General features: G+C 38.3%; 1 protein-coding gene across 1 annotated transcript; it reads right to left on the minus strand.

The window, feature by feature from the left end:
* Positions 1–3,826: 3,826 nt before the first annotated feature.
* NUDT7 (nudix hydrolase 7) lies at positions 3,827–24,459 on the minus strand. Its single transcript, XM_072635875.1, has 4 exons — positions 24,210–24,459; positions 21,337–21,493; positions 11,829–11,987; positions 3,827–4,563 (listed from the first exon to the last, which is right to left on the minus strand). The coding sequence occupies exons 1-4, from the start codon at positions 24,221–24,223 to the stop codon at positions 4,195–4,197; spliced, it is 699 nt and encodes a 232-aa protein (XP_072491976.1). The 5' UTR covers positions 24,224–24,459; the 3' UTR covers positions 3,827–4,194.
* Positions 24,460–27,448: the final 2,989 nt, after the last annotated feature.

Here is a 27,448-nt window from a genome sequence, read left to right on the forward strand (position 1 = left end):
TCCCAACCCAGGGTTTTCCTCATCATTACAAGCTGACTCCCACTTCTTTTTATATAAATTTGAAAAAAAAATTGACCTTAAACTTCAGAAAAAGAGCATTTCCATACACATACCAGAACACAAAAATAGGACTGTATATGAAAGCATGAATTTCCATTTCACACTACTTTTTTTTTAAAGTACATAAATTCCACAGATTACTTTCAATACAGTTTTGATGTCCTTCTAGTCTTTGCTTCCTTCTGAGCTTCTTTCTATTCTCTTCTCTGCATTTTAACAAAAAGTTTCAATGGCCTTTTATTGGGTATCACTATTGCTAACTCTCCCTGCAATGTTACCTTCTCTTCAATTAAAAATAAAGAAGAGAAAAAAAAACCCTTGCTACAAATAAGCACAGTAAGCAAAACAAATCCACATACTAGTCATGTCCAAAAATGTGTCTCTGTCCCTTAAGGCTAACTTGTCAACACCTCCTGAAAGAAGGTCTTTTATCATAGTTCAGAGGAGTCAGTTGGTTACTGCATTGATCAGATTTTTTAAAGTCTTTCAAAGTTATTTTTTCTCTACATTGTTTTTGTACTTGTATAAAGTATTTTCTGAGTATTGCTCACTTCACTCTTTATCGGTTCATACTGAAGAAGTTCTTTGCAACTGAGCCTTGTCATTTCTTACAATGCAATAATATTCAATTATATCCATATATCACTATTTGTTTGGCCACCTCCAATTAATGAGCATTCCCACAGATTCTCATTTTTCCCCCTTTTAGTCCTTCCCTTCAAAATCAAGGTTTTTTTGTTTCTCTCTTTGCTTTTTAGCTTGTTTCTATTCCCCCCTCAGTATTATCCTTCCTCAATACTGTCCCCCATTCCCATTTGTTTCCCTATTGATTTAGATGTATTTCTACCCCAAACTGTTAATGTGTATGTTCAGCTCTCATCTGTCTATTTAAGATAAGTGAGGTTCATCTGAAGCCTGTTTCTCCTATCTCTTTCTCTATATTTCAACATTTGTCTCATTCATCATCATAATGACAAATATCAAGTTTCACCCTCTTCCTCTTCCTCTTCCTCCTCCTTTCTACACTAGTTTATTCCTTTTACTCTCCTTTCTCCTCTTAAAGCCTTCAGAAGAGAACCAATCCACTCCACTGGGTCCTTTGTTTTTCTCATTTAACTCCCTCAATACCCTTTGAAGACATTAAGGTTTTGAAGAGATATTCGTTTTTTTGCCCCTAAAAGAATGTTAGCACTACATCATCATACAGTCTCTTCCAATTCCTCAAATAAACTGACTTTCCTAGGTTGCTTTTGAATCTTGTGTTTGCATTTCTGAATTCCTACTTAGTTCTGGTCTGGTCATCACAAATGCCTGAGAATCCTCTGTCCCAGGAATGGGGAACCTGCAGCCTCGAAGCCACGTGTGGCCCTCTAGGTCCTCAAGTATGGCCCTTTGACTGAATCCAAACTTCACAGAACAAATCCCCTTAATAAAAAGATTTGTTCTGTAAAACTTGGATTCAGTCAAAAGGCCACACCCAAGGACCTAAAGAGCCACATGTTGCCTTGAGGCTGCAAGTTTCCCCTTCCTCCCCTACCCCTTCCCCGCCACTCTATCCCCTCAAAGTTCCATCCACAGCCCATCAGATTTATACTCAGCTTTTCTGAGTAAGTTATTCTTGATTGTAAATGTATATATTTCTCCTTTTATAATACTGTGTAGCAACACCTCTCATTTTTAGAAGTTGCTGGGTCTTACGTGATCCTGATTGTAATTCTTTGGCACTTATATGCTTTCTTCTCTCCCTCCTTCCCCTCCCCCCCACCTCCTCACCTCCATTAGATGCCTGAAGTATTTTTTTTCCATTGATGTGGAAACTCTGAATGTTGGCCATCACATTCCTGGGACTCTTATTATTGGAGTTTTTCAGGAAGCTATCAGTGAATTCTTTTTATCTTCACTTTGTCTTCCAGTTCTAATAGATCTGGGAAGTTTTCTTTTATGATTTCTTGAAATATATTATGCATGTTTTTAAAAATTATGGTTTTCATCAAGTATGATGTTTATTTAATTCTCTCTCCTTGATTTGTTTTCAAGGTGAGTTCTTATATTTTCTTTTTTTTTTAAATCTAGATGTTCTAATCATTTCTTGAAGTTTCATGAAGTCATTGATTTCTGGTATATTTTAGTTTTCAGGAAGTCCATAATTTTGGGAAAATCTTACTATTTTCTCTTCTAAACTATTTCCTCCTAATTCTTTCTCCTAGAGTTCTTATTTCATTTTTTATTTCTTGCTTTATTTTATTTGACGTATTTATGCAGTTTGTGGAGAGCTCTTATTTTCCATTGAGTTCAATGTCGTGGAGTTACATTCTTCTTTTGGGGGACCTTTAGATTTGTGATAATATTTGATACTGGATGGTGTTTTCTTTGATTTACATGTTTCTCCATCTTTAGTTCCTGAACTGAGACTCTCTGCCATATCAGAATTATGGGTTGGAGGCAAAAGACCCAGGTTTGAATCCTGGCTTTGCTAACAACTACCTCTTTCAGCTTGGCCAAATTATTTAATTTCTTAAGTTCCTTGTAACTCTTAATCCAACGAACTATAAGGTACTCTATAATGAACATGATTCCTGGCCTTTATGTAATGTGGAGATCCTTGTAAAAAAAAAAAAAGGCCACGTACTAAACTGGGTAATCACAAGAATTACCAAGACTACAGATACTGTAGAAACATTCTGCCTCTGATCCCTGTTTATAAGAATTTGTCAAAATCTGACTCAATGATTAGCTATTTTGAAGAATGTTGGTACAACCAAAGGGGTTAGTCATAAATATGCTATCATTTCAACATGATCAAAATGCCTCTTAACTGATGATATAATTGGTAAAAGTTTTAACTTTGTTTTAGTACACAGTCCTTCCAGGAGAATGTTTACAGGAGTACAACTGAGAGCTAAAAGCAAAATTAATATTTTGGAATCTGGATCCCAAAATGCAAAAAGTTCTATTTGTTTTTATAACATGCGAGGGCAAACAATGACATATTGGACATCCAACTACCTAATCAGGATAGTGCCCAGAGGACAAGGACCAAGAGGGTTAGAGAAGTAGAGACCATACTATATGAGGACAGGTTGAAAAAACTGGTGTTTATTCATCTGGACATTAAAAGACTTTAGGTGGACATGAAGGTTATTTTCACATATATCAGGTATTGTCATGAACAAGATGGGATGGGTTGTCCTGCATGACCCTAAAAGAGAAAACTAAGATCAAGAGGGATAGCTACAGGAAGACAAGACTTCAGCTCAGCATATGAAAAAGAGAAGCAATATGCCATGGTAAATAGAATGCTGATCGTGGAGTTGGGAAGACCTAGGTTCTCACCATAATGCTATATGATTATGGGCAAGTCACTTAAAACTTCCAGTGTCTTAAGTAACTCTAAGTTATGGAGAGGCTGCAGATCTTCAGCGGTGGAGGGACTTCAACAACTGGAATTCCCCACACAGATGAAATCATATATCTCTACCTTTCCAAAAGGACACATTTTATAAAAAATGAGAACTGTGTAAAAGTAGAGTACATTGCTTTGTAAGGTAGTGAGTTTTACATAAAAAGACTTATTTAATTGGGGGCTGGATGATAAGACACTTGTTAGAGACACAGCAGACAGTATTTGTGCTTTGAGCAGGGACTAGATGATCTCTCAGATTCTTGCCAGCTCTGAGATTTTATTTCTAACTGCCAAAAATCACAAAATAAGCTATTATATACTGTATATATTATGAAATTAATAAGAATCACAAGACTGAAGTTGTACAATTTTATGTCTTATTTTATATTTACTTATATACTTTACAAATATACAAATGGAATATCTGTCAGAAAATTGATACTGATTAAAGCATAATCAAATTAGTTCAGTGCTATAGACAACCTGTCAAGAAAATACATTTTTCAGTTCAATACACATTTATTTGCAAGGCACTGGGGATACAAAGATGAAAAACAACATAATCCATAAATCTCTCAACCTAGACTTTCAAGGAGTCTACAGTATAATTTAACCCAAACATCAAATCGGGTGCCAGGAGGAGGAACCTTTGTTTGAGAATCAGTCTAGCACATGAACAAGTACCTAGATGTTTCCATAACAAGTACCTGGATGTTGTTTCCATATCTAGATCATAACTTGCTCTTGATGATTCTGCACATCTTTACAAAGGATTGTTCAAACGATGAAATAAGATCACCGACGTCATGTTCAACATCAAAGGAAGGTTGCTTTTGTAAAACAATGAGTGCAGTCAGCAGTGCAAACTCTGCTGTCAACCCCCAGATTTTATAGATTGATTGATTTTGGGGATCCATGTAGCCAAAACAATGAATGAGACAACGGTGATCAAAAATAGAAGAGTGAAAGGAATAGTATGTACATGGACTCAGGAAATACTCCAGAGGCACCAGGAACACCTCACTCACTTCATGTGGATTAGGCTGGGCCTGGAATGAACTGTCTATAAATCCCACAACTGGGGTTACCATGGCACCATTCTGAAAGTGGAGCATAGCCAAAGAAAAATTAGGACAAAATGAATCAATAGGACTTTCCAACTTCTATCAAATCCAATAATATATCACTGTGAAATGTGCAGAAGGAAATCATAAAACTGTGCTGAGTCTACTACATATTCATGCTATCTAATGTCAAGTGCTGCACAGCAGGCCTGTCTTTCATTTTTGATTAACTTTATTACACTCTTCACAATGCCTATTCCAAACTTTTTTTCTTCTCAGGTACCCAACTCTACCTCTAGCTCCCTTTTCCTCAGCATATGATCTGACAAGAAAAGACTATCCAACATGAGCTTTCCCACCTCTGCTCTTCCACATTCCCAAATCTCTCAATGTCCCCAGCTATAACAAAAGAATTGTCCATCTTTCTTGCTAAACTCTCTCCTCCATTTGTACTATTGATTCCTTCATCCCCTTCCATTCCTCCAACACCTCTCTCCAATAATCATGATGCCTTCCTCAGGAATCTTCAATCTCTTCTTCTCTACCACCACTATGGAGGCACTTAGTTGGTGCAGTGGATGTGGCAATGGGCCTGGAGTCCAGAAGAACTCAGTTCAAATCCATCCTTTGACATTTATTAGACATGGGATCCCAGGCAAGTCATTTTACATCTGTCTGCCTCAGTTTCCTAGCACCCACCTCACAGGTGTTTTGAAGATCAAGTGAAATAATATTTGTCAAGTACTTAGTACAATGTCTGGTACATAGCTGTCTCTCATTGACTGCTTGTACTCTCCATCCTCCACCCCTCCCCTTACAGACTGTTTCCCCTCTCCCTACAAATATGCTCGGGTCATCCTCTCCTAAGAAAAGTCTTTCCTTGATCTTAACACCTCATTAAGTTATTGTCCTTTCTCCTCATTATAACATCACTCTTTAACCCTTTGTCATTTGCCTTCTAATTTGACTGCTCTAGTGAAATAACTTTCTCGAAGTTTCTCCAAGACCTCCTTATCACTAAATCCAATCAGGTTTTTTTTCCTGCTCTCATTTTCCTTGACCTCGCTGAGGTCTTTCACACTACAGACAACTTATTTCCTTGAGTTTTTTTTTCCCTTGGCTTTTGTAGCACTGCTCTTTCCTGGTTCTCCTTTCAACTTTTTACTGACCTGACTTTTGTTGTATTCTCCTGATCCTTAAATTTGGATATTCCTTAATGTTCAATCTTAGGCTTTTGTCTTTTATCTTCTCTCTTGGTGATGCCATGGCTTCATCTATCATCCATCTTCTCTCTCTCCCTGTCCCTCTCCCTCTTCCTGTCCCTCTCTCTCTCCCTCCCCCCCTCTCATTCCCTCCCTCCCTCCTATATTTTCACTTCCAATCAATCCTCTAAGCTCCAGTCCTTTATTTCATTACCTATACCTGAATCAGGATCCTGATGAATATCTGGTAACTGGATCCAGATGGCTCAGGAGGAGAAAGTGAGGCTTGTGACCTTGCACAGCCCTTCCTCACTCAAAACAACGTCAACTGCAAGTCATATCATCATTTCTCTGATGTCATGGTCTTCTTCAAAAACAAAGGATGAACACAACAATACCTGAATATCTTGGAGTAACACACTCAATATATCCAAAATTGATCTCCCTGTTGAAATTCTACCCAACCTTAAAGCTTTATCTCATATGCTTACCCTTCCCTATGTTTCATAAAAACTGGACAGGTCACAATCCCCTCTTCTCATCCTGTCCTTCCACATCTCCTGATATTTCCTCTAACTAAAAAGGTCTCCTTCAAACCTCACCTTGGCCTTTTCTGACGGCACCTAATCCATGAAGCCTTTCCTCAGCACCTCCTCCTAGCCCCTCAAAACCTCAGCTCCAGATGAACTTTTTCTTCTTTAATTGCTTTAACCATGCCCTCTGGATCTTTCTTATGCACTTTATAAGTTGTATTAGAGTTTTGTGTAGTTTTGTCTTATTTGATTACTAGATTATAAATTCCTTAATGACAGGGACTGCATTTAATTTTCATCTTTGTATTTCCCTTAGGAGCCAACTACATGATATTGAAGATGGTTTGTATTTAATAAATTTTAAATGAAACCTAGAAGCTGTGTTCGTTTAATTTTGGTTCCCAAAGCTAATCATTTGCTTCAGAAGTTGCACTATAATTAAAGGCTGATATATGACATTGTGTAAATCAAGTATATTTTGTTAGATTTGTTTGAGAAGTTGGTTAGTTTTGATGAACCACTGAGTCTCTAGGTAGAGGAGGAGTAAGGGATATATTTGGAAATGAAGCTGATGTAAAAACAAAAGATATCGATAAAAATTTTCCATAAAAGGAATTCAAGTATAATTATGAAGACACATGTCCATGTTTCATTCTTATTTCAAGTTTACCATGCACAGTGCTGCTAGAAAGGACTACTGATGTTACCTCATCCAACTCCATTTTAGAGAAAGGGAAAGTGAATCACAGAATGGTAAATTAACGTTTGTTAGGGAAACTTCAGTTATTACCTTTCTGCTTTTTTTCATCATCCTCTCCTTTCCACTTCCTTGACAACCTCTCTACTACAAGCCATCATTATCTCTTATCTATATTATTTCAGTATCCTATGAATTAATCTTCCTGCTTTCAATATCATACCATTTAGTATACCTTGCATATGCTATCCAAGTAATCATCTTAATGCACAGATCTATGTCAAGACCTTGCTCTCTACTATCAAAAATAAGCAATTAAATTTCTCAGTCTAGCAACCAAAGATGCAGTGCAAATTTGGAATACAGCCCTAGAGTTGGTGTCAGAGAATTTATGTTCAAATCCAAGCTCTACCATTACTGTGTTACCTTGGCCATTTTCAGTTTACAGACTCAGAACCAGGATATTCAGAGTCATTTAAACAAATCTCTTCATTTTACATATGAGAAAATTGATACTGAAGAAAGTTGAGGGATATGTCCTAGGTCACAGAGCAGGTAACAGGAAGTCTCTTCTCCTTTCTCAGTTTTAGTTTCCTCATCTATAGAATGAAGGGGTGAGACTAAAAGACTATAAGGTCCCTTCCAAATCAATCTTCCAATATGACTTTGTTTTGGCATTATTTCATGTGATTCCTCTCCATATATAAGTACTCTCTGTTGCAGCCAAACTGAATGATTTCTATGTTTCCTTACATAATGTGAACTTTCTTGCCTCTGTGCATTTGCTAATACTGTCCTCCATGAATCAAATGTCATCCTTGTACCTCTTCTTGCCATCACTCCTCTGTATGGGTTGCATATCCCTAGCAGAATAGAAGCAACTTGAAAGCATGCTTTTTTAATTCTACATTAAGCACTTAGCACTGTTCTTGGCACACAGTAAGCACTTGAAAAATGTTCTCTTTCTCTCATTCTCTCTTTCTGTTCCTCTCTACCCATCCTCCCTCTCTCTTCTATTTTCCTCCTTCTCTTTCTTCTTTCATCTTCTGTCATTCTACCTTTGCTTCAGTGTCCAAACTAGTTACCACCTCTCCCATAAAAACTCCTCTATAGCAACTCCAAGCTAGAAATTCTCTCCTATTCCTCTGGATTTTCAGAGTAGTTTTTACTTCTTTTATGCAATATGATGTTTCTTCTGTATTACAGTTCTATATGAACACATCCCTTACTAAACTGTAGCTCAGAGATTAAATCTCAATTAGCTTTCTGTCATTTAAAATCAAGCAGAGAATCCTTTACAGAATATATTTAATACTGGACCAAATCTGCCCTAGTTCTTCTTATCCTTCTGAGTATTTAAGGCAGAAAGAGAAGGTAGGGTCTTGTACTAAGGTTGGGTGGCAGGAAGCCTCATACAGATAACTGTAATGCAAATTAGATTACAGTACATGATTAAGAGGAATTCAACCGCAGGGAAAATCATTTTGTGGCAGTTGAACTAGGTCTTGAAAGATGGATAGGATTTTGATAGGCAGAGATGACTAGGAAGAGAACCCACTCTGGAAACAGAAAATAGAACAAATGGGGGCCCAGAAGAGGAAATGTTTAAGTTGGTGAATAATCTGATTTGGATAGGACAAAGATAACATGTCTGTGTAGTATACTGAGATAAAAGTTAGAGATGAAGGCAATACCTTAATTGTGGAAGGCACTGCATGCTAAGTAAGGTAACATGGATTTATTTTGTAGACAATGGACAGCAATAGAAAAGTTTTGGTTAGAGAAATAATGACTTGATAAGTCTTGTATATAAGGAAGATTGCTTGGGTAGCATGTGAAGGATCAACTGGAAAGAAGAGAGACTAGAGACATAAAGATAACTCAGAGGAGGTGATTACAATAGTACAAATGAAAGGTAATAAGAACTTGACCTATCATAGTGACAATATGAGTGGATAGCTAGACCAGATGAATTCTAAGGTTCCTTTCAATTTTAATACTAAAATAAAACAAATGAAATGAAAGCCATAAAAATAATCTAATCCTCAAGAAAAACATGACAAATAAATAAAATACTCCTTAAGTTTTGAGTCTGCTCATTATTCTATCCTACCAAGATATTGGCTGGCTTCCAATTTCCAGATAGAACACGAATCTATCTGGATATACTAAATAATACAAATATTTACTTTTAGCCAAGACCCTGAAGCCCAGGCTGGGTGCCCAGAGTACAGGTGGTTGTATAACCAAACCTCACAGGCAGTAATTTTTCAAAACAAATTGCTTGCAACTATTTTGTTCCCTGGCCATCATCCCAAAAGTCTGACAGCCTGTCTGCCTTTTCTCCCACCCCTTGTGTATGAGGGCAGAGGTAGTAAGGATCAGGAATCAGGATACCTACTTCTATGCCATGTGACTTGAGAAATGTTCCTTACCATCTCTGGGCTTATTTCCTTTTCAGAGACTTGGATTCAAGGTCTAAAGAGTTTTTAAGCTCCCACATTCTATGATCTATGTTGTAAGGTCTAAGCTTAGACATTCGGTATTCAGATTTCCCTTCCAGCTGACATTCTATGAATATATGAGACCTTGTAATTTATGAGGATTTTATGGGTTTGCAGACTTGTCTGTGTAACAGTAGCAATGTGAATGACTGAAACATCTTGAGACTTTTACTTAACTATTGCTAGAGAGAAAACTATCAGAGGTCTTGGTAGTCACTTAGTCCGGTCCCTACCTAAAATGAATTTCCTCTATCTTCTCCACATATGATCTCTGTCTCAGCTTGAAGCCCTCTGCCAATAATTAGCTGTAATACCATGGGAGAATTCATTTTCTCTCTTTGGGTGTTGGTTTCCTAATATATTACATGAGGGGATCAAGCTGTATGATCACTAAGATCCCTTCAAGTGTGAAAGCATTAGGATTGTAATATTTCCCACTGGATTTGGAGTCAGAGGACCTGATTCCAAAGTTTGACTATGTTACTTATTATTTTTGTCATGCTTAGCATGTCATAATCTCTTTAGGGTTCAGTTTTCTCATTTGTAAAAATGAGCAGAGGTGAAGGAGGGGTCAACTAGATCATCTTTAAAATCCCTCATAACTCTAAATGCTCTGATCCCGAATTACTTCAACTGATCTTCATATAATATCATTTCCACTCCCCTCAGAATTTTGGTATTCCTTTGGACATGTTCTTATTTGTTGATATTCTTTCTAAAATATAGTGCTAAGAGATGAACACTATATGTGATCTTATGAAGATATGAAGCAGGGCTATTACCTCCATCACTCTGGATACCACATTTTTCTTAACACAATATAAGAATGTGTTAGTCCTTTTATCAGTCACAATATTGTTTCATAATGGTATTGTCTTATAATAAACTTGGAGGTAACTAAAATCCTCAAGTCATTTAAATATTAACTAATGTATACTAGGTATTCCCTGTCAACCTGAAAATGTTACAATTAGGGGGACCTTAGAGATCATTTAATCCAATGTTGTCTCTTTATGCTGGTAAAAATATGGTCCAGAGAAATTAAAAAACTTGCTAGTAAATGGCAAGACTCAAACCCAGGTTTCCCAACTCTGAGCCTGATGAATTTGGGAGCTTTATTATATGAACTTATATACCATACTTCTGGTTGCTTTGTTGCCTAATTGTAGTATAGAGATGATCCTCATGCTCCTGAAGATTCTGCCTGTAAAATTAAAGTTCTGGCAGGTCCTGTTAAATTGGAAATTTTGTCTGGTGACTGACGCTTTGTGTGTTTTTCAAGAACCAACCTAGCTAAGGGTGGAGAGAGTTGGCTATCAAAGGATTAATCTTTCTCAGTGGATACCACTCATGATGCTATCTATGGAGCAGCTGGGATCTGTACTAGGTGAAGGAATAATCACATCACTAAAACCCAGAGTCATTTAAAGTATTAATATACAACCAAACCTTACATTTACTGCTACTGAATTTCATCTTGTTGGTACCAGTCCAGTTTTTCCAGCTTGTCATGATTTTAAACCTTAGTTCTGTCACTCCTCCCTTCTAGCTTCATGTCACCTTAAAATAAGTATATCTTGTGATCAAGACACAATTGAGAACAAAACTATTGGTTCTGGTCCATAATTTTGCAAAAAGCAACAAGTAAGGCTATTAGTCTGGATTTAATTAAGATCAATGAAATGGAGAAATGACAATGATGAAAGGTAACAGAAAAACTGGGGAGAAAGGGACTCGGACATATTAAAGTCTACAATAACAAAGGAAGAGGATGTTAGGCATGGTGTCATGAGACATGAAGTCCTAGGCTGTCTCAGAAAGGCTCAGTCCTTACAAGAATATGTATCCCTTCCCCTTGGGTGAATCCTTTGTGGATGGCATACTGCTTTGATAAGAGAAACATCAGAACCATGGTCAGTGGTTGTGAAAACTAGCATTATTCAATGGTTCAGCACTGGGGAAGTGGACAGCGCTAAGCAGTTTGCAACTGAGAAGTTAGCATTTCAGCCTTGCCCTAGGAATATTTAAGAAAGAGCAAGGGCTATTACCCTTTACGTACCTTAAATGTAATGAAAGTGTACTCTCTAAGTCTTCTTTCTCTAGACCAAGCATAACCAAGTCATTTATCCTATCCATATGTATGGAGGATCTCTAGCCCCCTCACCATTCTGATCATCCTCTGCATGCACTCCAGTTTGTCAATATCCTTAAAATATTATGCTCAGAGTTTAACCAACATTCTAGATGTAGTCTATCCAGGGTAGAGACAAGTAGGACTACCACTTCCCTCATTCTGAATGCCATGCTTTTCAGAGAGGGGATATCACAAGATAAAGTTGGAAAGACACAAAATTCTAGCCCATACCTTGGTTATACATGGCACAAGGCGACAGATGACTTCTACTTGGTGTGGCTGAAGTCCAACTTCCTCCTGGGCTTCCCGGAGAGCTGTGGCTATTTCATCTATGTCTCCTGGCTCACTCTTTCCCCCTGGGAAGCACACTTCCCCTGGTGAGGTACGTAACTAAATATTAAGTGAAAATTAATAGATTATTTAGCTGTGTAGTTATTCATGGCAGAACTTACAAATTTATGTCTTTTATATTTCATATCCTCTACTATGGGCTCACTGACAATGTGTATCAGTCATAGTGAACCAGGTAGCTCAATGTGGAAAATTCTATCCCCAGAGCTGGCCATGAAACTCTTGGATATTTTTAGACAATATCTATGAAGACTGACTGCTAAATTTGGTAGAGAGGGTACTGGCACTAACAATAATAATATTGATCTTGTGAAGTGTTTAAGAAGTACAGGAATACTGAAAAATCTATGGGCCTGAGGCATACAGTTGTAATATGTCAGAGGTGGAATTTGAAGCCAGGTCTTCCTGAGTTCTAAATCTGTAATCTTAAAATGCCAAGGTCACATAGGTAATGGCAGAGCCAGGATTTGAACATAAATCCTCTGACACAACTCTAAGGCTGTCCTCCAAATCCACACTGCATCCTTGAGTTCTAGACTGAAAATTTTAAATGTTTATTTCCTGACTTCAAGTCCAGCACTCTATCCACCTTACTTCTATTAACTTAAAGCAGGTTAAAGAAATATACTTTTAAAATATATCACTAAGTTAAGAAAACAGTACTTCTCACCTTTCCCCTCCTTACCTCCTAATAAGAGATAAGAATGCAAAAGTAGTAATCCCTATCATAATCCTCTTAAAAAGGACAGAAAAAGTAAGAAGTAATTAGGTAGTGAGAAATGGAAGTTTTCAGATAAGAAGTATTTATGAAATTTCTACCATTTGCAAAGCTCTGTTGAAGAAAATTTTCTTTTAAAAACCAGTTACATTCCTATAATAGTTTCCATTTTACAAAACTTCCCTAAAAAAAGATCTGAGTTAAGGACTGCAGTAAGAATATACCATTTTACAGAGAAGAAACTGTATTTAGAGAAGGCAAGTGTCTTGTCCAAGGTCAAAGGGCTAATGAGAAAGAGTCAGAATTTAGTTCTTAGGGTTAGGGTTAGGGTTAGGGTTCTGACTCGGTCAGAACTCAGAACTTAGACTCAGGTCACCTGATTACAAGGCACCATATCATAGTGCAACTTCAAAATGTAAGACATGTAATGAGTCCAGACAAAAAGGGGGCAGGTAATAATTTGTCCAGTTTGACAGAAATGTAGAAGATAAGAAGGAGAGTATTAGGTCAAGCTCTAAGATGAGTTAGGTGGAACCTATTAGCAAGGAATGTAGAAAGCAGAAAACCATTGAAGGTCTTTGGGCAGCAAAGTGAAATCATTAGATCTGTGTACTATAGATTATTCTTTTTAAAGTTTGTAAACATTTTCTTTTTACATCACATTTATTTCTTCATATCCCATCCCCACTAGCCCAGTGAACTTTCCTTTGTAATAAAGTTGTCAAGTTTTTAATGTCAGCAAAACCAAATGATACAATAGCTAAGTCTGACAGCCTATGCAACATTAGGAAAATTATCTTTGCATATTTGTGAAGGATGGAATTATAGAAAAAAGGCTGGAGGCAGAAAGGCCAGTGAAGAGTCTACTATGACAGTTAAAATAGTCTAAATGATGTGGCAAATGCTCTAGCTCTAGGGTTCCTTTGCCTAGCAGAGAGGAAGAGGCAGAGAAGAAAAGACATTGGATGGTGAGGCAGGGGACCTGGTTTCTAGTGATTCTCCTCCCCTCTCTCCAAAATGAGTTGGTTGGACTAGATGATTTCTAAGGTCCTCTCCAGTTTTTATAATCTCTGGCTCTAGGATCATCAGCCTGAGACAGAAAGTAGAGGAATGTCTGTAGCAGAGAAGTTTACTTCTCTGGGAATTGTACGAAAAATGATAGAAGTCTCACAGGACAGTCTAGTACGAATGCCAATTGAGTTAGGGCTTAGAATATCTTCCAACTATCTTTGATGTTCTCATATTCTAATTAGCTACAATATAATTAAAACTGTTAATCTGTTAATTGTCAATTTAACAACTGTCAGTTGTTAAAATTGAAATGCTGGATACAGGCATATCTCCTGTGACTAGATATATCTGAAATGTAAGGTATTACCAAGGTGGTGAATGAAAAGACTACTGGAACTGGAAGAAGAGGACCTGAGTTCAAATTCTAGCTCAACCACTTTCTACTTATATGACTTTGGACAAGTCACAACTTCTTTGGGCCTCATTTTCCTCATTTCTAAGGTTTTCCCTAAGGTCCCTTCCAGTTCTACTTCTGCAATCTATGAAAGGTGGCATGATTCACTGGGAGAGTGCTAGATATAGAAGATATGGATTTAAATCTTGGATCTGATTTCTTTCCTCTCAGTATTAAGATGGTGGACTGCAAGTGGGGAATATTTCATATACTGTGAGATGTGGCTGCTGTGTAAGTTGATTTTAACTTTTTCTTCATGGAATGGGTTTTATGAGAAGGAAGTGGTTATTGGAAAGTAATTGTGAGGTAAAAAGCAAAATACATCAAACAATTTAAAAACTTGGCTCCCTTACATCTTAGCTATGTGACCACAAAAGAAGGCACTTCACTGCTCTGGTAATCTATTATTCATTTTACATAAAAACAAAATGATACTTGCATAACTTCCTTCACAGAGTGATTATGAAAATAAATAAGATGATAAAAAGAATGTATTTTGTAAACCTTAAAATTAAATAGAAGTGGAAGTTACTATCATTATTGCTGTTTGGAAAATGAAATTTTTTTTAATCTTATTTAATATTTTTTCCAAATTACACATAAAAACAATTTTTACATTCTTTTTTCAAATTTTGAGTTTCAAATTCTCTCCCTTCCTTCCCTCTCCCCCACCTCATTGAGAAAGCAAGCAATTTGACATAGGTTATACATGTGAAGTCATGCAAAAACACATTTCCAAGTAAGTCATTATATGAAAGAAAACATAGACTAAAAAAACCCCAAGAAAAATAAAGAAAGTAAAGAAAAAGTATCTTCGATCTGCATTCAGGCTCTACCAGTTCTTTCTCAGGAGATGGACAGCACCTTTATAAGGTCATATGGAATTGTCTTGAATCATTATGTTGCTAAGAATAGCTAAGTTACCCATAGCAGATCATCATTTGACAAATGAAATCTTTATCAGACAAACTCACTGTAAAAAATTTTTTTCCACAGTAATGATTACCAACTATGTATTTTGCTCTATCCTATTTTCCCAATTTATCCTACTCTCTTATTCTCTTTTTACCTTGTCCATTCTCAAAAGTGTTTTGCTTCTGACTTTTACCTCCCCTAAACTGCTCTCCCTTCTATTAGCCCTTCCTCCCTCTCATTTCCTTTCCTTCCTACTTTCCTGTATGGTAAGATAGATTTCTACACCCAACCAAGTGTGTATATTATTCTCTCTTTTTCAATGAGAGTAAGTTTCATGTGCTCCCGTCCCTGCTTCCCCCATTTCCCTCTCCACTGTAAAATCTCTTTCAGGTCTCTTTTATGTCAGATAATTTATCCCATTCTACCTCTCCCTTCCCCCTTTCCCCAGTGTATTCTTCTTTCTCATCCCTTAATTTTATTTTTTTTAGAAAATCATACCATCACATTCAAGTCACATCTCTGTTTTCTGTCTATGTATACTCCTACTAATTGCCCTACTTAATAATGAGAAAGTCTTCAGGAATTGTAAATATCATTTTCCCACGTAGGAATATAAACAGTTTAACCTTATTACATCCCTTATGATTTTCCTTTCCTGTTTACTTTTTCATGCTTCTTTTGCATTTTGTACTTGAAAATCAAATTTTCTATTTGACCAGATTGCTGGTCTTTTCATCAGGAACATGTGAAAAGTCCTCTATTTTGTTTAATAATAATTTTTTCCTGAGGTATTATGCTCAGATTTGCTGAGTAAGTGATTCTTGGTTGTAAAATCATAGATCTTTTGTCTTCTGGAATATCATATTCTAAGCCCTCCAAACATTTAATGTAGAAGTTGCTAAATCTTGTGTTATTCTGACTGGCTCCACAGTATTTGAATTGTTTCTTTTTTGGTTGCTTGTAGTATTTTCTACTTGACTAGAGAAGTCTGGAATTTGGTTACAATATTCCTGGGAGTTTTTATTTTGGGCTCTCTTTCAAGAGGTGATTGGTGAATTCCCTCAATTTCTATTTTACTCTCTGGTTCTAGAATATGAGGGCAGTTTCCTTGATTATTTCTTGAAAGATGATGTCAAGGCTCTTTGTTTTTGAGCATGACTTCCAGGTAGTCCAGTATTTCTCAAATTATCTTTCCTGGATGTATTTTCCAGATTGGTTTTCTATTTTTCATTCTTTTGATTTTGATTGTTTCTTGATGTCTCATATTCTAATTTTTAAGGAATTATTTTCTTCAGTGTGCTTTTGGACCTCCTTTTCCATTTGGCCAATTCTACTTTTTCAGGAATTTTTCTGTTCAGTGAATTTTTGTATATGTATATTTTTCCAATTTGGCCAACTCTTCTTTTCAAGGCATTCTTCTCTTCATTGGATTCTTGTACCTCATTTACCATTTTGGCTATTCTGTTTTTTAAGGTGTTATTTTTTTCAGTATTTTTTGTACCTCCTTTACCAAGCAATTGACTCTTCTTTCATGATTTCTTCCATTACTCTCATTTCACCTCCCAGTTTTTCCTTTACCTCTCTTACTTGATTTTTAAAAATCCTTTTGAGCTCTTTCATTACCCAAGACTAATTCATATGGACCAATTCATGTTCCTGTTTGAGGCTTTGGATGCAGGAATTTTGACTTCATTGTTTTCTTCTGAGTGTGTGTTTTGATCTTCCTTGTCACCATGGTAACTTTCTACGGTCAGATTTTTTTTTTTTCTGTTTGCTCATTTTTCTAGCCTATTTTGTGACTTTTAACTTGATGCTCAAGTTGGGCTCTGCTTCTCAAGTGGAAGGGGCACTCTCCCAAGCTTCAGGTTTTTTTGTGCAGCTATTTCAGAGGTAATCCTGGGGAGCTATAAGTTTTTGGCTCTTCCAAGGTGGTATGATCTGGGGAGGGAGTGTGTTTACTACTCTCCTGTACTGCGCACTAGTTTGTGAGCAACCACTGGCACTCATTTCAATGCTGTAACTAATCAGGGTCCCTACTCCCCTGCAGTCATAAGCTCTGCTGGGCTACTGCTTCTCCTCACACTGGGACTAAGACCCAGGGCTGCAACCCAGATCCAAGTAAAGGAAATGCAACCCATGCTGCCAGCAAAGGGACCCCTATAAATTTCCTTCTGACCTTACTGTGAGCTGAGAGACATGGACACTTCTACCTCTGTCATTGATTCAGTCACCCTAAGGCCTGCTCCTGGTTTGTTGGGGCCCAGTCTGCACTTGTGTGGCCTGCCCTCTTCTCTTACCCTAATTCAACAGACCTTTCCTGCCAACCTTCTAAGTTGTCTTGGGCTGGAAAATTGTTTCACTCCGTCTTTTTGTGGGTTGTGCCACTCTAGAATTTTAGTCATTATTTAAAAGTATTTGGTGGAGACGTCTGAGGGAAAGCCTTTAATTTGCCATCTTGGCTCTGCCTTGAAAGTCAAGTTTTTAAAAAAGACTTCAATGGCCACATTAAGCATTTATAAGTTTATAGTATTTGAAGATGAAAAGAAAATATGATATCATATAGTCAAGCCCTCTCATTTTACAAATGAAGGTACTGAAGCCCGGAATGATTAAGTAACGTTCCTAAAGTCAAATAGTTAGCAGGTCCTTTGATTTCAGATCCAGTGCTCTTTCCATTACACAATAACAATTTATAAGATAACCGGATTTAAATATTTCCATCAATCCATTTAAAGGTTCTTCTGGGAACTTTTGTGCTAGCAACTATGATATTTGTAGTTTAATGAACTAAACTAGCAATATTCCCTTTATTCACCTTTATTGACAATAATATTTCATATTTACATGATGACTTAGAATTTACAAAGTACTTGATATACATTATATCATCTAATCAATATGAAAATGCAATCGTTAATACATGAGGGAATGAGTTTCCCATACTGGAAATCTTTATTCAGAGGCTACATGACCACTTGATATTTTGTAGAAGAAATTCCTGCTTTAGGTACAGGCTGGACTAGACATCCTCTGAGATTCTACAATTCTAAGTACTTAATTGCCTATTACATGCAGGAAGCATGTAAAATAAATATGTGGCCCCTGACCTCATGGATGGTGAGGAAAGACCTAAGCAGATGTAACAAGAATGACCAATCTGATTAAATTCTATAGGTCTTCAGAGAATCAGGGTAGGTTGGAATAGTTAGGTAAAATTTCATGGAAGATGTCCTGGGATGGGGGGAAGGGAGAGATGAGGAGAAAATTTTGAATTCAAATTCTTGTGGAGGTGAATGTTGAGAACTGAAAAATAAATAAATTACATATTAAAAATATTTCATGGAAGATGATCACCTGTCCAAAGCTAAACATGTTATCTTTTCTCCCAAACCCTCCCCCTTCTAAACTTCTCTCTTACCAGCACTCATCTCCCACTTACTTGGTTTCACAACTAGATGTCATCCTTTATCCCTCACTCACTTATCCTCTATGGCTAATCTGTAGCCAAGTCCTGTCAATTCGACCTTTACATCTTCTCTTTGACCCTGCTACCACAGTAGTGAGGTATGCCTGTCTCAAAGTCTCTGCCTGCTACAATTCATCCTTTACTCAACTATCAAAGCAATATTCCTAAAGTGCAGGTTTGACACCCCCTCTCCCCAGCCCCCTAACTTCCTTCAATAAATTCCATCAGAGGTGGGGAACTTGTGGCCTTAAGGCTACGGTGTGCCCTTCTGGATCCTTGGGTGAGGCCTTTTGACCAAGTCCAAGTTTTACAGAACAAATTTTTTTTTAAGAGGATTTTGTGAAGTTTGGATTCAGTCAAAGGGTTGCACTTGAGGATCTAAAAGGCCACATGTGGCCTTGAAGCCACAGGTTCCCCACCCCATTCTAGATGCTCCCTATTACTTCTAGAATAAAACATAAAATCTTCTGTTTGGCTTTTAAGCGCTTCATAACTTGACCCTTCCTACCTTTCCAGCGTTCTTACACTTTATTCCCCTTCACATACTATAAAATCCAGGGACACTGACCACCTTGTTTATAATCTTGTTTGTAAGAATAGCATATAAGATTTTGTTAATGTTTTGCTAACATCTAAATAAATTATATCTATAGCAGATTTACTAGTCTAGGGACAAAATTTTTAAAAGCACATGATGTCAGCCTGATATGAGGTGTTTTTGAAGCCACGCTGGCTCTTAATGATCATTTATTTGTTTTGAAAATATTTGGAAACTATCCTTTTAATAGTATTTTAGAATTTTTGCCAGAAATCAAAGTCAAGCTCATTGGCCTACAGTCTGTAGACTTTATTCTTTTTCTTTTTGGAATTAAAAGACTTCTAATTATCTTCCCTGTTTTAATTAATACATCTCAGCTACTTCAAATTATCCTTAATCTAGACAAAATCAAAGACCTACTAAATAAATATTAAGACCTGCTAAAATTGTTTATAACTTGGATGAAAACTGATTTTTTTCCAGTTATTCAATATTAGAACTGAAAGAGAGCTTAGCTACTATCTAGTACGAGCTTTTCCGTGAGCATTTAGTGCTACCCCCAATAGAATCCAAGCTACTTGTGGGTAAATATCGGTTCATTTTTATATTTGTATCTTCAGCACCAGCACAGTGCCTGGCATAGCGTAGATTCTTAATAAATGCTTACTGACTGACTGATTCATCAAGTGGAAAGCCTACAGGAAATGGAAATCTCATCTCCATAACACCTGAAGTCCCTGGGCCTCAATTCCTTCATCTACAAAATAAAAAGAGTGGACCAAGTAATCTCTATAGTTCCTTTTATCTCTAAATCCAATTATTCAGTTTCTACTTGTAGACCTCCAGTGACTCACCCCAGGAAACTCATCCACTCCTGAGGTAGTATATTATATATTTTTGATAACTATAATTATTAAAAAGTTCTATATTCTGGGCCCAACTCTGTGAGTTCCATCCAACAACTGTAGCTCTATCCTTTGAGGCCCAGGAAAACTCATCTAATTTCACTTTTATATAACAGTTCTTCAGCTACCTGAAGGCAATGATCCAATCCTGCTTAAATCTTCTCTTCCCAGGACAAACACTTCCACTTCCTTCAATTAATTCTCATTTTTCCTGGTCTCCAGTCCCCTCACCAAGATGGTCATAACAATCTGAACCCATTCCAGTCTGTGAATGTACTCCATGTGGTATCAAGTATACAGATATGCCATAAGCATTGAACAATTACAATGCAAATAAAGTTGGAATTACATTAAGTTCTTGCTTATTTAGGTATTTGTATTTTTGGACACATACTAGGTATATGGTTACTTAAGAATCTTTCTTAATTCATTAAATGGATATAGAACAGATGAGTGTTTTAACCTAGATTGCACTGTTTTCAATCATTCCATAAAGAGGCAGTATAGGGCAGTGTGTAGTGTAAAAAGCACTAGATCTGGAATTAGAAGAGGTAGGTGGAATCCTGGCTGTTTTAGCACATGAACAGGCCTCAGGCAAAAAAGGTCAAGTTCTTCCATTGCATCCCAGGCTGTCTCCAGTCCTCCTGGTGAATAGATCTGGTCATGGGATTCAGATAGCTCTGGAGGAGAAGTGAGGCTTGGTGACCTGCACAGTCCTCTCTCACTCAAAACAAAGTCAAGTGCAAGTCATGTCATCAGTTCTCTGATGTCATGGTATTCTTAGAAAACCAAGGATGAACACAATAATTTATTAGCTGTGTTACCTTGAGTAATTCACTTATTTTCAGTTTCTTCTGTAAAATAAAAGAGCTGGTTTCAGTGATTTCTTCCTATATCCTACAGGCACTGAACTTTGAGAAGGAAAACCTAAGTGCTAATTCAAGCCCCCCTACTGAGCAACACAACCCTGGACGAGTCATTTATCTTCCCAAGGTCTCAACACTTCAAATTTAACTTACTATTTCACTCTGTGTGAAGAATAAATCAGAAATACTATACTAGCCCTAAATGTAGCCCCACAGAAGGTCAGTAGGGGTCAAGGCACACATAGTGAACCAAACTGTTATGGCACTCAAAATACAGAAGGACAGTTTATTGTGTTGTAGCAGCAGCAGCAGCAGCAATAGCACAATGTAGTAGGAGAAACCCTGCGCCTTGTGATCTTGTCCTAACTCTGAGTTTCCTCCTCTAAAATGGGTATGACAATGCTTGTACTACCTACCTCACAATGTTATGAAGAAAGTGCTTTACAAACTTAATGTTAATTATTACTGTTAGAATTTTCCTCAGATCACTCTGAGTGGGAAGGTGCTTTACCTACCTTCTTTGATCGCACTGTGAACAGCAGATAAATCTTTCCTTCTTTAACCAACAAAGGCAGTAGGACAGCAGATTTAGTTGATAATGACTGGGAATACTTTGTTCCAACATCATGCTTTCTTAATCGGCCCTTAGCAATATCCTTGGTCAAATGTTTGCTAAGATAAAAACAAATTCATGAATTTTAGCACAGGACTTCTCTTAAAAAGTTCTAGTTTTGGGGCAAATTACTTTCACTCTCTGGGTCTCTGATTCTTTATTTTGTAAAATCTAAGGATATAAAACAATTAATTTAGCTCTCTTCTAACTCTGACATTTTATATTCTAAGCTTCTTTGAAACTACACAGAAATGACAACATAGATCATTAAGTGCCAGTATGGCTTCAAGAACTAACTTCCATTTATTTATTTATCTATCTATCTGTCTATCTATCTATCTATTTATTTATTTATTTACCTTGGGGCAGGGTTACTAGACTGGTGGATCAGAGGAATGCTATGGATATCGTATACCTGTATTAACAATAAAGCACTGAACAGTCTCTCATAATATATTTGTGAACAAGATAAAATGTGATTGGATCAGACACTCCATGTCTGAGGCTGATTTCTTTCGGTCAATATTCTAAATTGGAATTTAGGGCTTCTTTCCAACTCTACTGTTTTATGTTCTAAGGTCCTGTCTAGGTCTTATATCCTATATTTTTAAGGTCCTTTCCAACTCGAAATTCCATGATCTAAGAAAACATCCAAATGTGGCTTTTTTTATGTTTCAAAATCACCTTAGTTATAAGATTCTAATTCTTGGTGAGGAATGTTTTTTAAAAATTCAATAGTTAAGAGATATTAAAAATGTAAAAATTACATATTAAAAATATGTAAAAACCTTTACAAACAAAATTAGCTACAGCAGATACTCTGAGTAGAGGGCCTTCAGCAGTTTATAGCATAGTAGAATCAGATCAAAATGTAATTGGGAAATATTTGACAAAATACATAAAATACAATAGAATATAGGTATTATTAATATGGGGTTTTCTAAGTCAGCATGTGGCTTATAGGGATCCTTACCTAACTTTTTTTTTCAACTGAGTTAGACAACACAGACATAAAAGGGGCCCAGACCAATACTAGGAACATTCTTCCTGGATAACCACACCCTTCCTTCAATCATTCCCCCACAGACATAATTTCAATTTGCATATTCCTTTGCTGTCTTGGTAGCTGCCCTCACCTCTGATATATATGTCTTTCCTATTCTCCATCAGACTACAAATTATTTTAGCTAAGGTTTCTTTGGTGTCTCCCCATAATGCCTGGAAATGATTACATAAGAGCTGAGTAGGACTTTAGAATTTAAGAGTGGCAGAGCTGGAAGGGACCTTTGCATTGCTTCTAACTGGTAAACAAAGTAGCATATGTCCAATAACAGAGGATTTTAACCTTTGTGTGTGTCATGGACCCCTTGTGGAATGGGGTCTGGTGGAGCTTGTAAATCCCTTCTCTGAATGGTTTGGAATCATGAAGACCTGTGTTTAAATCCAGGATCAAACACTGGGCAAACCATGGTCTGCTTCAGTTTCCTCATCTGTAAAATGGGGTGATAACAGCACCTCCTTCCAAGGGTTGTTGCGAGGAATAAATGAGATACTTGTAACGCGCTTAGCACAGTTACACATAGTAGGCGCGATACATTGTTACCGTCATTCTCCTGTTTCTTCAGGAGCTGTTGTGAGGAACAAATGAGATACTTGTAACGCGCTTAGCACAGTTACACATAGTAGGCGCGATACATTGTTACCATCATTCTCCTGTTTCTTCAGGAGCTGTTGTGAGGAACAAATGAGATACTTGTAACGCGCTTAGCACAGTTACACATAGTAGGCGCGATACATTGTTACCGTCATTCTCCTGTTTCTTCAGGAGCTGTTGCGAGGATCAAATGAGATACTTGTAACGCGCTTAGCACAGTTACACATAGTAGGCGCGATACATTGTTACCGTCATTCTCCTGTTTCTTCAGGAGCTGTTGCGAGGAACAAATGAGATACTTGTAACGCGCTTAGCACAGTTACACATAGTAGGCGCGATACATTGTTACTGTCATTCTCCTTTTTCTTCAGGAGCTGTTGCGAGGATCAAATGAGATACTTGTAATGCGCTTAGCACAGTTACACATAGTAGGCGCGATACATTGTTACCGTCATTCTCCTGTTTCTTCAGGAGCTGTTGTGAGGAACAAATGAGATACTTGTAACGCGCTTAGCACAGAGCCTGGCACATAATAGTAGCAATAACTATAGTTATTTAGTAGGTACATAGTTTATAGTATACTAAACTATATATAACAATAGTAGCCTCAGTTTCCCCAAATTAAAACAACAACATCTACCTCCCAGGGTTGTTGTGAGGATTGTGAGATCACACATGTAAATCACTTTATCAACCTTTAGGAGCTATATAAATGCTAGCCGTTATTATAAAATACGCAGGGTTATAAAGGAAACCAACTGAACAGTGTTCCAAACATATTAAAAACCTGACACAAAAAGTTCCCGGCCCGGGCTCTGAAGTCCCGGCCTCCCGGGCCCCCGGACTCCACCCCGGCCAAGGTCTAGGGGCAGGTGGAAGGAATAAGGAGGCCGGAGGGGGCGGTGGGCGCGGCCTCGGGACAGCGGGGTCCGGAGCCCCGTTCTCCTCGGTTCCCGTAGCGCGTCACGGCCCGTGGGGCTGCGGGCGTCCTGCGCTGCCGCTGGGCTCCCGCACGACCCTCAATGTTTTTCTTGGGACGGCCACAGCCAGAGGGGAGTGGGAGCCCCCACGGCGGGACCGCGGACGCGGCCTGAGACTCGTCCTGACAGCGAGGGCCTCACCATTGCAGCTCCATAGGCTCCAGCTACCCGTCTCAGGTACCGTCAGACACATGCGCAGAAAGGCTTCCTTCTCCCTGGACTTCTTCTTCAGGGCTGAGGGCTGGTGAGCATGCGCACAGGGCGGCTTGAGGCCGAGCATGCGCAGAGGGTTGCAGCACGTTTAAGGCAATTTTAGATTGTCAGAGTCTAGATGACTCATGCTCCCCACTGGCTCTTCTACTCCCAACTATTCCCGTCCCCCCCTTTCCCCAAAAAAAGGCCGTCTCTTTAAGAACTTGGGGGCCCGGGTCTGAGTATAGAGTTGGGAGAGTGGGAGGAGCCAATTGCAAAGTCCCACCCCATTGGCCCTTCTCGGTCCCTCATTGGCCCTGTCCTCACTCTCCCGTGCAAATTGCACTTTATCCTCGCCCTCTCACCTCCTTTGAGTCCTTGGGATGATTTAATAGACTCAGCATGACTAATCATGGGGACAAAGGGCAGGTAGCAAGCCGGTGTACATAAACCCTCCGCCAAACTAACTCCTCCTGGCCTTTCTTCCACCTAGCTTCCCTATTCCCATCTCCTGCCTTTGCCTTAGCTGTGCACCATGCCTGGAATGCACCCCCTTCACACCTTGGCCCGATCCAATCCCTCACTTTTTTTCAAGACTCAGGTCAAACATCACCTTACCTGAATCCTTTGCTAGGGCTCTCATTCAATCAACAAGTATATTTTTAAGCACCTACCATATGCCTTGCAATGTGCTAGAGGCGAGGATGTGAGTGTAATGAGTGAAACAATCCTTATTCTCAGTGAGCTTTCCCTAATCCACTTTGTACTGATTTTGTGTGTGCGTGTATAGAGGGACAGTTAGAGATAGAAACACGTGTGTGACCCCTTATGAGGGGAATTCAACATACCTACTGACTCTCCTTCAAATACCCTATTTTTAGTTCCTCAACCTACTCTCCTCCAATGAGCTCCTCCTCCACCCCAACTCAACCACACACTAAGATGGTCATGCCCACTATCTTGCTATAATCCACCAATATACCACTTTCAAGAATTCTCAAATTCCCCTTATCCAACCATAATCTTTTAGCTTTTCACATCTCCCTCTGTCTTCCCTTATAAAACCAGAGCTTACATCCTAATTGTGATCTCCAATCCCTTGATCTCTCAACTCTCCCAAGCCATCTCTCCTGCACTAATTACTCTTCACTTTCCCCTCATGACTCATTGGTGAAACAACTCAGCTCTATATTGTCCTCCTGTTAAGCCCAACCCCCCTTATCATATCACCAATTATGCCTAGCCAAGCCTCAGCTTTGGATCACTCCCACCATTCATCACCCTAGTACCTACACAAAAGCTGAATGAAGATGGAAAAAGCCATACAACTGTTCTGACTGAGTCCAAATTTATGTTGCACAACTTTAACTGTACCTTCACTTTTACTAGGCAATTTTGTACTGTACCTCCCTTATCAATTAACTATCCTACTCTACAGCAGCTTTTCCAAATCTTTTCATCCTTCTTCAAACCTCCTGTGGCTCCCCTTCCTCCCACTGTCAGCTGAAACCCTTGTCTCATATTTTACAGAAAAATTTGGGGCTATTTGTTGTGAACTCCCTCTTCTCCCCTTTCTCAATATCTATTACTTACTATCTCTCTATCTTTCTCTACTATCTCCTCCTTTACTTCTGTTTCACATGATGAAGTGGCATTACTCCTTACTAAGGCTAACCCTCTTCTCTGTTCAAATTCCATTCCAGCCCATCTCCTGCAACAGATTGCTCCCAATCATTCTCACTCTTTCACTTATTTTCAGACTCCCCTTCTGTACTGGTGCCTTTCCTATTATCAACAAGCATGTCCACATCACCCCATCCTAAAAATAACAACAAATAGCAGCAAACCCATACTTACTCCTTCTATCCCCATCATCCTATTTTTCTTTTGCCTTTTGTAGCTAAATTCTGAAAAATCCATCTACAGTAGGTACCTCTACTTTTTCTCTTCTTGCTCTCTTCGTAACAGAGATAGCTCCTTATAATATAACAAAATTTATAATCTGTCTTCTGACCTTGTCTTTTCACCAAAACTGTGGTCTCCTAGTTACCAGATTCAGTGACCTCATTCTCCTTGACCTCCCTGCAGCCTTTGGCACTGTTGCTCATTCCCTCTTCCTTGATATTCTCTTTTCTCTAGGTTTTGAGGATACTACTATCTCCTGGTTTTCCTTCTACCTATAAGAGTATGACTTCTCTATCTCCTTTGCTGTGATCCTCCTCTAGATCACACCCTCTAATTAGGGTTCTCTCCTAGGTCCCCTTTTCTTCTCCCTCTATACTCCTTCATTTGGCAAACTTACCTGCTCTCATGGATTTAGTTATCTTTTTTATACTGATGATTCTCAAATTTGTCTTTCCTGCCCCAGTCTCTCTCCTGACCTCCAATCTCACATCTCCAACTTCCTTTCAGACTTCTCAAACTGGATGTGCCCTAGACCTCTTAAACTCAATATGTCCAAAATAAAGTTTACCTTTCTCCCTAAGCCTCCCCTCCTCCACCTTCCCTGTTATTATAGAAGGCAACACTATCTTCCCAGTCCTTCAAGATTGCAGTCTAGGAGTCATCCTGTATTCCTCATTATCTTTCACCCCCATATCTAAGCTGTTGCCAAAGCCCATCAATTTTGCCCTTGACATCTTAGACATTGCCATCACTCTAGTACAGGCCCTAATCACTTCATGCTTTGATTACTGCAATAACCTGCTCATGGGGCTGCCTGCCTCAAGTCTTTCCCCACTTTGACCCATGCCCCATTCAACCACTAAAGTGATTTTCCTAAAATGCAGATCTGATCATGTCACTCCCCTACTCAGTAAACTCCAGTAGTTTCCTATTGCCTCCAGAAGGAAATACAAAATGCTCTGTTTGGCATTGAAAGTCCTTGATAACCTAGCCCCTCCTACCTTTTCAGTCTTCTTACAGCTTACTCCATCCTTCAACACATACTCTTTGACCCAAGGACATTGACATTTTCTCTGGTTGTCCCCCTTGCCTAAAAACTACTGACCTTACTGGTTTCCTTTAAGACCCAATCAAAATCCCACCTTCCACAAGAAGTCTTCTTAATTCCAGTGCTTTACCTGTTTTAATAATAGTTGTCCCTAGACATTCATGAGGCTCAGGATACAGGACTTCTGCAAATGTGAAAAATTGAGAATAACTTTAGGCTTTGCCTCAATTTTTTT

Source organism: Notamacropus eugenii, chromosome 1, assembly GCF_028372415.1.
Source record: "Notamacropus eugenii isolate mMacEug1 chromosome 1, mMacEug1.pri_v2, whole genome shotgun sequence".
Classification (NCBI taxonomy): Eukaryota; Metazoa; Chordata; class Mammalia; order Diprotodontia; family Macropodidae; genus Notamacropus; species Notamacropus eugenii.